The sequence below is a fragment of the Pseudorasbora parva genome, chromosome 15, assembly GCF_024679245.1.
Source record: "Pseudorasbora parva isolate DD20220531a chromosome 15, ASM2467924v1, whole genome shotgun sequence".
Classification (NCBI taxonomy): domain Eukaryota; kingdom Metazoa; phylum Chordata; class Actinopteri; order Cypriniformes; family Gobionidae; genus Pseudorasbora; species Pseudorasbora parva.
Window position 1 is genome coordinate 40,633,358 of NC_090186.1, and position 12,323 is coordinate 40,645,680.

Consider the following 12,323-nt stretch of genomic DNA (forward strand, 5'->3'; position numbering starts at 1 on the left):
TTGAGAAACAACTGAGTGAGTGATGACAGAATTTACATTTTTGGGTGAACTATCCCTTTAAACATTAAAAACACATCTCCCTTACAGTAATCTAAACAGAATTATGTAAACAGAATTAAAGGGATAGTTCACCTAAATATTCTGTCTGTTCACCCAAATATATATTAATTACTCACCCTCATGTCGTTCCACACTCATAATACTGAAGATCTTTTTAATGAAATCTGAGATTTCTGTCTCTCTATTGACAGCTACACAACTACTACTTTGAGGCTTCAAAAAGTTCATAAAGACATCATGAAACTAATCCACATGAATTGAGCGGGTTAGTCCAAATTTCCTGAAGAAACTTGATCGCTTTATATGATGAACAGATTTAATTTAGGCTTTACATATAAACATTGATCAGTGAACATAAATAGAAGCTCAACCGAACCTGCTTGACGCTCGAGAACAAACTTCTTGCTCAAACGTGCTGCGTGACACGAGAATGAACCTCATTGGTTCTTGCTGAAGCTCAAACCTGCTGCGTAACACGAGAATGAACCTCATTGGTGATGTGATCTCACCTGTAGCGATGCCATCAAATAAAGAGAGCACTCTTATTGGCTGCCTCTTCTCTGCCGCAACTGGAGAATACAACCTCGGTGGTTCCTGAGAGGGAGAGATGAATAGATTTTACTTTTTTAACTTCCATTTGTTATTTTAAAAGTTATGTAAAGGTGTCATGAACTGGCTTTTTAAAAATATTTATCCTGTTGGCTGAGGTCAGCTGAGGTCAGCTGATGACATTTGTGTGGTTTTTACATTCAAAAATATCATAACTAATAAGTAATAGGCTATTTTCTACACTGGTTTTGAGGCTGTCTCCTGAACGCTGGGTTTTGATGGGCGTGCAGCACTGGAGACTTGAAAGTAAACGCCCACGGCTAGGATTGGAGAAGATTTGCATATTTAATCTCAATAGCATCGACCTGAGACTTCTTTACAAACGATTCCGCAGTGAAATGAAGTGAACACGCGTATAATGTCTTCCCTACATCTGCTGGAACTTCATTAAAAATAAAGTTCAACCACACATTCCTAATATTAAGATCTGAAGGAAGCTTATGTGGCGACTGTGTTCTTCCACAATATCTTGCTATCTTCTTCATGTTTATTGCTTTTGGCTAGCGTGATCTGATTCTGAACAGCTCCATGAGTCGGTGGGCGGGGCTACTGAACTACACGTGCTTATTATTCTGTAGAGGCGGTGTTTCGTTAGTCGACGATACACGATCATATTCTGGGCCTGGTGTATATAAAAGCTTTTCTTTGAATAACAAGGACGTTTTCAGCTCTATCAGAAACTTACAGGATAATCTTATACCATGATCTTTATATATTACCTTATACTTTTACCATGATCTTTTATATATATTAAGCTCAAGGGAAAGTTGATTTCTCAATTCATCACCCCCTTTAAAAGACACTTAATATTCAGTAATATTATTGATTTGAATGAATGAAGAGAACAAAACTTGAACGAAATTGAGCTGAACTATAATACTATTTTCCTGTTTATTACAGTTAAGCTGATTTGAAATCTGTATTGTATAAATCACCATATTAATACAGGTGTTTTGAGTTTGCACACTATACTTGTGATGGGTGTGTAACTGTAAATGTCTGTTTTGTTACAGTGCTGTGTCCACCATCCATTATTTCCAACAATAAACATTATTTCCAATAAAGCCTCTCCTCTTTAAAACATGATGATGTTTTATCTGACATTTCTTTTGGGCGTTCTCACATTGCCTCTCATATTGAGCTAACACTAGCGATACTAACTCTATAGCGCTCGAACAGAGCACTGCAATTATTTCTCATTTAAAGTACAATCAAATGGATTTCTCCCCACATTTTGCGTCTGCGCATCATTATATTCTTTCCGCGCAGCCGAGGCTTCACAAGCGAGCGCGGCAGCTTAGAGGCAACAGTGGTCTTGACTTATTTTATACTTTATTTGCCAAACTGCTCAGAACTAGATCGACTCACAAAGTCCTGGTCGTGGTTGTTGGCGAAGAACAGCTGCAGTCGTGCGGTCCAGTCGTCTCTGCGCCTCAGAAGGCCGAGGACATTCCTGCTGCAGCACATGTAGCAGTTCCAGGGGTCTTCAAGGATAGCGGCCTGTGCCGAACCGGCCCCGACGAGCAAATCGACACACTCCACACAGAAACACCTACACACACACACAGTCGATTCACACAGAGCTCTCTCGGGCTGCGTCTACATTAATCTGGATACATTTGAAAACACAGATTCATTGGCTTCGGAAGCAAATAAAATGTGGGTAGGTCGTCTCTAAGAATTGTTTTTACTGGAGTAACATTAGATGCCATTTACATTAAATAACACAAATGCACCGCCGTTTACTAAACAAATGATTGGGAAGTTACGGAAATCACTGAGTTATTTACCGTGGCTATAGTGTAGGGGTAAGACGCATGGCATCAAGTTTTGACGCAAATCCATCAGAGGTTTGAATCCGCATATTGCCGAACTCACTCTACTCCCTTTTCCCATCACATATCAGATCGGAAAGGCATTTATTTTCAATAAAAATTGAAAAAATATTAGAAAAGTGGAAATAAAGCATCTAACGTGTTTAATAATAAGTGTTTATCAGTTAGGGGTAGGTAAACAGATAACAGACATGTGCTGAACTAGAGACAATAAAAGTGAGTGTGTCCAATATCATAGGTTGTAAAAAGTGGTTCCGACGCCCATGCTGAGATTACATTTTTGCCCAGTGACATTTTGAATGCTCTCCCAACTGGATATATTTGAAAGCTATTTTGTAGTGTGGACTGTGAAACGAAGTATTCAAAAATGATGCCGCAGGATAGACGTAACACATGTTGTGCCTATATATATATATATATATATATACATATATATATATATATATATACACATATATATATATATATGTATATGTATATATATATATATATATATGTATATATATATATATATATATATATATATATATATATATATATATATATATATATATATATCTATGGTTGTACTGGCATTGTGTCCAATATTACATTTTTAATAGAATATTGAAGTATTTTATATATATATATATATATATATATATATATATATATATATATATATATATATATATATATATATATAACTGCTCATTGTTTCTGCCTAAATTCTTAGCTAACTGCATGATTTATATTATCTAAGAGCTGTACATTCTGTAATATGGACATTACTTCCATCAGAGTCATCTCTGATAACAAATGACACTAAACTGTAATGTAGAAACATGCACTTTTTGCAAAGCTGCTTTGAAACGATATTATGCATTGTAAAATGCGCCATACAAAAAAATGTGAACTGAATTGAATGCATTATTTATCTGTGCAGATATTTATTTATTTATTTGCCATCTTAATCTTAAATCAAAGTAACTTCTGCTCCCTATTGCAGCAACACCTCGTCCTCCTCTGATGGCGTGTTTACTAGTGGGAAGGCGGGACACCTGTCAGTCACATGAGATTGACCAATAGCAAACCACAACCATTCAACAATCCAAGAAATCTTTTCTTGTTCGAGAACCGCTTTTTCTTGTCTGCTTCACTCTGAATCTACATCACAAAGAAAACTTCCATTTCATGCCGAAATTTAATGCAAAAGTGGATAGAGGGCGTTTTAAAAGGAAAACACTGTTTTCAAATATATCTGGAATAATGTGGATGTAGCCGCAGATACAGAAAAAAGCCCATAAATACACACCTGCAGCAGTTGTTGTTCCCGCACATGAGCACTTCTCTTCCTCCACAGCAGATGGTGCAGTACGACTGATAACCGTCATCGTCGTACTGATATGCACACTCCAAGAAACAATTCTGCAAAGGAACAGAACGCCACCTCAGAACCAATCAGAAGTCACAACGGGCTTGATTGACAGGTGGAAATGTGTGCTTGTGTTACCTTGCAGCTCTGGCACATGGCTCCAATGAAGAGAGGGTGTTCAAGCGATACGTTAAGACTTCCACAGGAAATACAGATATCTGCACACAAAAAGACTCCACGATGATGTTTGGAATATCACGCTACTGTACCATATTATTTATGCTGTATGCATACTATGCACAATATGCACATTTTGTCCAATGACACATTTGCTTAAATATATATATTGTATACCAGGGAAAGGCAATGTGCTTTCCTGACTTTCTTTCTAATGTGATAAATAAACCAAAATAAATATCAACCACGATTTATTTCCTGACTCTTAATTTAATCAGACTTCCAAAAGTTATAACATTTCTAAACTTTTGGAAATACATATATTTACACTGATGCATATATTTTTAATGGTAATATCGATGGTGCCAAAATCTATGCCAAACAACGTCACTAAACTGGATGTTATGTTTCAGTCAAGTTTCTTTAAAAAGAGCAAGTGTCCAGGGTTCAAAGGTCACATTCAATAAACCCACCTTCGATATTGCGACATTTCTGCCTGACTTCATACACGAGTCTCTCTGAGGGAAAACAAAACACGTGTTTAACAACCGCTGCGGTTCTAGTAGGAACGGCTCGTGAAACGTGTGTGTGCTTGTGGTACCTCGTGTTCCTTCATCTATTATCTCTTTTATTTTAGGTTTCTCAACACTGTTCTTCCTCGGTTTCTTGGCAGGGGGCGGAGCTGTGTACGCAGCAGCCTCAGGCTCCACCCACATCTCTGGATAAACCTCAGTATATGGATTTCTTTCCGCTAGAACACACAAAGATAATTACACACAGAAATGCAATGTCTCCATTTCTCTCTATTTCTGTCTCTATTTCTCAATTGTTTCTTTAAGATAGCAATGAGATGTACCGTATTTTCCGGACTATAAGTCACACTTTTTTTTTCTTAGTTTGGCTGGTCCTGCGACTTATAGTAAGGTGCTACTTATATATCAAATTTAATTCATACTGACTGACAAGAATAAACATATAGCTGTGAGAGGGCGCTCTATGCTGCTCCTGTAGCCTACCCCTGAAAAAAATAACTGAAAACAGAAAAAAACTTAAATATTAACTTAAAGACAACAACTTAGAAAGACTGAACACAAACAAAATGCCCCCCAAAAAGAAAATCCTATTCAGCAAATTACAAACTTCAGGTAGTAAAATATGCAGCCGAGAACGATTCACACAGCGTTTGTCTCGCGCGGCTGAGCCTCTCCCAGCAGAGTGTTCAATCTGTGGACTCGTTCCTTCAGCTCTGGCCATCACGCTTTCAGTCCGCAATTAGCTTTCTTTGTTTTCTTCATTACAGTTAAAGTAACCTCTGCTTTTCGCCAGTCCCTCACAAGTTTCTCACTCACTTCAAACTTTCTTTCTTCTGCTCGATTATGCCCAGCGAGCGGGCGGGTGCGCGCATGGCCTTCGCTCTTCTTCTGCCCTAATGCGACTTATAGTCCAGTGTGATTTATATGTTTTTTTCCTCTTCATGACGCATTTTTTGACTGATTGACTGATACTCCGGAGTGACTTATAGTCCGGAAAATACGGTACTAGAAAAGTCTTTTTGATAAATAATAATAAACTTTACATAAATGAAATTAGATGGTACCTGGTGGTGGCTCCAGGCCTTTGGCACCGGAGGGGAGGAACCCAGCACTGGCCCAATCAATCATCTGCCGTGTCTGCAGTTCCACACTCTTCCCCGTGTCAGAGTCATCCGTGGATTCACACACAGGGAACGGTTTACCTGCACGCGTACTCGCCGTCTGTGTAGAGATCCACGTAAAAATGAGAAAATACACACATGCTGGCCTATAAACATATTCAAATCCATAAATACTTTATGTACATCTTTGTGCAACATAAAGTTTAGTTAAAGATATCAGAGTCACTATCAGTTAGTAAACCAGAACAATTAAACACATGACGGCTCAATATGTTTGTTTCTGCATGACTTGCCTGTAAAACTTCATAGATGGCTTTTCTGTACATGGGCTGTTTGTTGTAGGTGGGCTGATGAAAAGATGTGCAAAATGTACTCAAGGGCAACAGCTTTTCCACACACACCTGAGAGAGGGAGGGATGTTCATTATAATGTCTGTTATCAGCACTCATGAAGGATCCTGATTGGTCGACCGACTCACCACTGAGAATTTGCCATCACCAAACCACATGACCCAGCGGGTCCCTTCAGCGGCCCGACTACGACCCGTCATCCACCACGACACGATCCGTCCGGGCCACCAGGAGAAGCCCCGTAACTTTCCCCAGACGAGCTCTCCGATCCCGAAGCCACGGCCGTCCTGAGAAATATCAGCTTCAGTTTAACCTCACATATTGCAGGTCAAATGTAACTTTTGCAGGCCACAAATAGGAAAGAAAATACGTTTTCTTTTTCAACAAATGGTTACTGAAAAAAAAGCAGCTGACCTTCAAATGCTAATCAAAGTCAGGAGATCAAACTAAATATGTTAACTGTTTTATTTTATGTGAGTACTTAATTGGACAGTTTTCTGTGATTTGTTGCAATATTTTTTTATTTAATATTAATTTACTAATAATTAATATTTTCAAAAATATGATTATTTTAAAAATGTATCATAATATAATTTAATATTGTTATCTATTTAATAATATAATTACAAATTTTATACATTTTAATTTATGATTATAATACATATATTTAGGGATTTAATTCACAAATGAATTGAATGTAATGTAGAATTAATGGCAATGTTTCATAAGTAAAGTTCCCACTGTTTTTGCCCATTCAATATGAGTATGACATAATAATAAATTATTTGTGATTATTACTAATATAATTAAAGAAAAATATTAAAGAAATATATAATCTCAATAATACCATTGTAGTTTTAGTTAATTTATATGAATCATAAGCAAATATTCAAATATCCTCAAACAAATATTATTTTATAAAAATATTACTAATTAGGAAATAACTTTTAATAATAGTAAACATTAACAAAAATAAAATATAATCAGTAATAATAATATTGTACTGTTTGCTTAATTACACTATATTGCCAAAAGTTTTGGAATGCCTGTCTTTACATGTACATGAACTTTAATGACATCTTATTCTTAATCCTTAGGGTTTAATATGGAGTTGGCCCACTTTTGACCATTCTTTGACCAAGTGCATTTGTGAGGTCAGGCACTGATGTTGGACGAGAAGGCCTGGCTCTCGGTCTCCACTCTAATTCATCCCAAAGGTGTTCTATCATTATGAGTTCCTTTCATCGGAACTAAGGGGCAAAGCCCAACCCCTGAAAAACAACCTATCACGGTACCACGCTTGAGTTCACTGAGCCCCTGAGAGCGACCCATTCTTTCACAAATGTTTGCAAAAGCGTATGCATGCCTGGTGCTTGATTTAATACAACTGTGTCCATGGAAGTGATTGAACACCTGAATTCAGTAATTGGGAGGCGTGTCCCAATAATTTTGTCAATATAGTGTATATTAATCATAATAAATATGTTCTCAAATTAACATAGAAACAACATATTGTTATTAATAGCAACATTTTAACCCAAACTTGAGAAGCAGAGATAATAAATGCATGTAACAATTTCATATTAGGTACCAGTTTACCTTGCATTTCTAATAAAGTTGAACTTAAAACATTTAGGTTTTTTTTAAGTCATGGAACACCATAGAGTACCCTACTCAAGGTGCTGTAAACCAATGAAGAACCTTTATTTTTAAGAGTGATGGATCAAGACAGATATTCACCTCATACTCCAGCTCTGTCTCTGAGGATCTCGCCATCACTTTGTTACCGCAGGCAACCGGAGGCGGCTCAGGCGTCGTGGCAACCGTTGGGGAGGCGGGGTCAGTGTGCTGCTGCTGAGGTGTGGGTGTGGATGGGAGGTTAATGGCTGGCTCCTCCTCCTCCTTCTGAGAACTCACTGCTGATTGATCGTCCATTGTGTCACTCATGGTAGTCCCCAGATGGGCCTTCTCCGTCTTAAAGACACAGAAACAACAAACACGAGGTCAAGACAGGGTGAAATACAGACACAAACGCACAAGGATTTTTACTCGTATTGCGTGCAAATCAAAAGCAGACACGTTTTATGTAAACTTCTTTTGCCAGCAAGACAACAGACTAGATTGTGTGTGTGTTTAGGTAAATATTGATTTGAAATCACTGTGGAAATGTAGCCTGCAGGTTTTGACTGTCATGTGAGGACAAACTCTCAGCTAACAGTCTCTGTGTTTGTGTTAAGACTTCTGAATCCCCCAGAATTACTGGCATCCTGGAAATAAACGCTTGTTTACATGCATGATTATGAGTAATCTTTGTTTCTATAGTGTTTTATTGCAAAAACACTACCATTCAAAAGTGTGGGGTCAGTAAAATGTTATCTTTTTTAAAGTAGTCGTCTACTCACCAAGGCGGCATAATTAAAAAAATACAGAAAAACATTGTACATTTCATTTGTAAAATATTAAAATAATGTTTTTTTTATTTGAATATATTTTAAACTGTAATTTATTGCTATGATCAAAGCTGAATTTTCAGAATCAATACTTCAGTCTTCAGTGTCACAACAATCCTTCAGAAATATTTCTAATATGATGATTTGCAGCTCAAGAAACCTTTCTGGTTATTAACAATGTTGAAAAAAGTTATGCTGCACAATATTTCTTAATTGGAAGCTGTGATGAATTTGTTTCAGGATTCTTTAAAGAATAGCAAGTTTTAAATAACAGAATTTATTTGAAACAGAAATCTTTCGCAGCACTGTAAATGTCTTTATTGTTCATTTTTGATCAATTTAAAGACCCCATGAATTCAAATGTTTGTTTGTTTTTTTTTTGTTTGGCTTTTGTTATCTATAAGCTAGTGTACTCCAAAACAAAGATATAAGCCTTCAAAACATACAGTCTCTCACTTCCGCCAATATGAATCAATGATTTTAATGACCACTTAGCAGTTCAACTTCTCATCAGATTTTCTGTCCAATCAAATGCTCTCTAGAATCTGAAACGTCCCGCCCTCTACACTAGAGGCTGCGGCTGAAATCGCCCACTTGTTTGCACATTTACTATTTTCTACATGGTGAATGGCACTGAGTGCACTATATAGGGAATTGGGAATGATTTAGACAATGTAAATATGCTAATTACATATGCGGCGTAGACCAGAAAACACATTGGACCATACAGAAAACTGTATAAGCGGTGATATAAACGAAACGCTATTGGCTATTTCAAAAAGGGGGAGGAGCTGTTTGATATGTCCCGCCCTGTTTCAGTTTCAGTGGAAATTTCACAAACACACTGAATAATGTTGCGTGTTTAAAGGCACTTCAGTGGGCCTTAATGCATCCTTGCTTAATCTTACTGACCCCAAAAATTTCAATGGTAGTGTATGTCTAGTCAAGAATCATTTTGTGCAGATTTGAAGAAACGCTTTGGGTTTAGCAGAAGACAGATGGACTCTGATCTACGTATCTGAGGATGTCAACAAGACTCCCATGACTTAACAGAACAGATCCAGCACCACTGACTGAGGAAAGGAAAATTACAAATGAGATCTCTTTAATATCTCAACTGTTTCCAATAGTAGCCATTGTTTCATTCTTTTCAAACGTTAAAATGCTTTTTCATATCCCAGCTAAATAACTTCAAGTGAACCATTTATATGTACATTTCCCTGCAAAGTCTATTCATAACACTGCTCTTCCTGTTTAAGCATCCTGACATCCCACCAAAATCTCCACTTACACATGATGTTCGCTGTTTCGTTCTCGACGCTTAGGCTTCTTTTGTAACTACTGTAACTGAGAGTGAAACTTTTTGAGCAGCTGTTGGTTCCTCTTGTGTGACCTTTTGCAGGAAGGTCATAAGTGCCTCATTTGACCTTTAACCCGGCTTAACTGCCAACCACAGAGCAGCTAATCGCACGGAAACAGAGACACTAAAATACAGAAAGACAGGCCTGTTTGACGGGTCAATGGAGACACATAAACTCCTTACAAAGTGCTCAAAAGTCCTACACTGTTTTTTCCACATGAGGGATGGATACATCTATCTCTGGTGCTCAGCGCTAAATAAAGGTTTAAACAAGATGCATATAGTAAGGCAATCTGATCAGATGAATAAATAATCAGCATATGCAAATGTGTGTCATGTTATTGTCATCTGTACTCTTGAGAGATGTGTGTGTAATCTGGAAGTGCTGCTGATTACAGAATTATAATTAGCTTTACAAATTCAAGTTCAAGAGCATGAACACACACACACACACACACACACACACACACACACACACACACACACACAAGCTAACTCAAACACTAGTGAGCGGTCTTGCAATTTTTGGAAATAAATAAATAGTTTTAGTCCGCACAACTTCAATACTTATGATAACATCAGCTTATTATAATGATTTCTGATAATAACTGAAGTAATTATGCTGAATTTTCAACTTTGATCACAGAAATATATTTCATTAATGTATATATATATTCAAACAGAAAACAGTTATTTTAAATTGTAACAATATTACTGTTAATATTGTAACTAATTGTTGACTGTATTTCAGATTAAATAAATGCAACTTAGGGTTTTTATGTAAAAAAAAAAAAAATAGTGTACTGTATTCAAATCAGCAATACTATCATTAGCTGGAAGTTTTTGTACAATGAACAAAACAGGTGACAGCTTTATTAAAAAGACGATTTTTTCTTTTAACAATTGCAACAGCCATCACAATGATCATAATGATTAATCTGCATTATGATTTCTTTCATTTATTTTTATGCAACTGTTCTGTCTCCTCCTCATAATGTCTCAGTAACAAGAGAGTTTAAATACATGCAGTAAATATGTATAAAGACATGCGATAAATTTGTATAAATATATGCGATGCTGCCTTAAATTTGCCCAAAATTTCAGAAGGCAGCTTAAAGTTGCGGCCTACCTTTTGGAGCATTCTTCATTTTAATCGAACGCACCTATGACGCCTTAAAATACTTCCTAAATAGGCAGCTCACTAGGTCTTGAAAGAGAGCTACTATCTGAGGCAGATTGTCTGTCCTCTCCCAGTCGTGTCTCCATGACGTTATAGTGGTTTTGTTGGTGGATACCCAGCAGTCCCTGGCAAACGGCCCAGTGCACCCTGGGAAATGCGGTCTTAACAGATTACCTAATTTCCTGCTGCAGCCCACAGTATGCAAGCTTCCTAAAAAAACTTCAATGGCACTCTATAAATGGCAAGTCTTTCTGTGTGCCTACGAGTAGAAATCTTCTCATGAAAAGTGTGTGAGCGTCTCCCACTAAGACCTGAGCACGCCCCCTGACCCCTCGGACTCTGTGATGACCCTCTGCTTTACGACAAGTTTCAAGGGCTGAGAGCTTTATGATCGTGACCCAGGCATGGACGATCTCTGACCCCGACCTTACTGTGACCTCAGGCTCATTTCTATACAAACGTCACTCCTATTGGTAAAGCATTTAGACACTTTATTTATTTAGTTTGGCATTGGAGATGTTTGTAATGTTTTTAAAAGAAGTCTTTTCTGCTGGCTAAGGCTGCATTTATTTGATCAGAAATACAGTAAAACAGTAATATTGGGAAATATTTGTGAATTTAAAAAACGTTTTTTCAATTTAAATCATTTTTTTTAAAATCCATTAAACTTTTGTGAAAATGATAAAAAAATTCCGGCACTGTCTGGAAACTTTAAAAAATAATCCTGGTGGGGAAGGAGTTAAAGGGATAGTTCACCCGAAAATGGACATTTAATTACTTGACCTCATGTCTTTCCAAACCCGTAAGACCTTCATTCATCTTTAGAAAAACAAATGAAGATATTTTTGATGAAATTCGAGAGCTATCTGACCCCTCCATCCACAGCAATCTACGCAGTTTACATTGGCCAGCTCCTGCGTCACACACACGTGTGTGTCGTCGTGGGACAACAGTGTAGGAGACTGACACAGACGAGAAGAAAGCTGTCGAATAAAGTTTTATTTTTGTTCATATTTTTGCACACAAAAAGTATTCTCATTACTTCATTAAATTAAGGTTGAACCACTGGAGTCACGTAGACTATTTTAACAATGTCTTTACTAACTTTCTGGACCTTGAACGTGTGAATTTTATTGTTGTCTATGGAGGCGTCAGAGAGCTCTCGGATTTCAAGAAAAAGATCTTAATTTGTGTTTCAAAGATGAACGAAGGTCTTACGGGTAATGACAGAGTTTTCATTTTTGGGTAAACTAACATTTTAATATACAGCTAATTACAGATTTTGGACCAATGA

The 12,323-nt window shown here is 37.1% G+C and overlaps 1 protein-coding gene across 6 annotated transcripts in view; it reads right to left on the reverse strand.

Moving 5' to 3' along the window:
• The window catches only part of dnmt3aa (DNA (cytosine-5-)-methyltransferase 3 alpha a), a 61,300-nt gene that overhangs the window by 11,252 nt on the left and 37,725 nt on the right, over positions 1–12,323 (reverse strand). For 5 of the 6 annotated variants that reach the window (XM_067418137.1, XM_067418136.1, XM_067418135.1 and 2 more), the window contains 10 exons: positions 7,780–8,013; positions 6,168–6,326; positions 5,983–6,090; positions 5,633–5,789; positions 4,637–4,786; positions 4,509–4,553; positions 3,997–4,076; positions 3,799–3,911; positions 2,038–2,221; positions 570–654 (listed from right to left, as the gene is read on the reverse strand). In XM_067418137.1, coding sequence (XP_067274238.1) covers positions 570–654; positions 2,038–2,221; positions 3,799–3,911; positions 3,997–4,076; positions 4,509–4,553; positions 4,637–4,786; positions 5,633–5,789; positions 5,983–6,090; positions 6,168–6,326; positions 7,780–8,013 — 1,315 coding nt within the window. Of the gene's footprint in view, positions 1–569; positions 655–2,037; positions 2,222–3,798; positions 3,912–3,996; positions 4,077–4,508; positions 4,554–4,636; positions 4,787–5,632; positions 5,790–5,982; positions 6,091–6,167; positions 6,327–7,779; positions 8,014–10,978; positions 11,109–12,323 lie in introns of those variants that run through there. The other variant, XM_067418138.1, reaches the window with a different exon arrangement.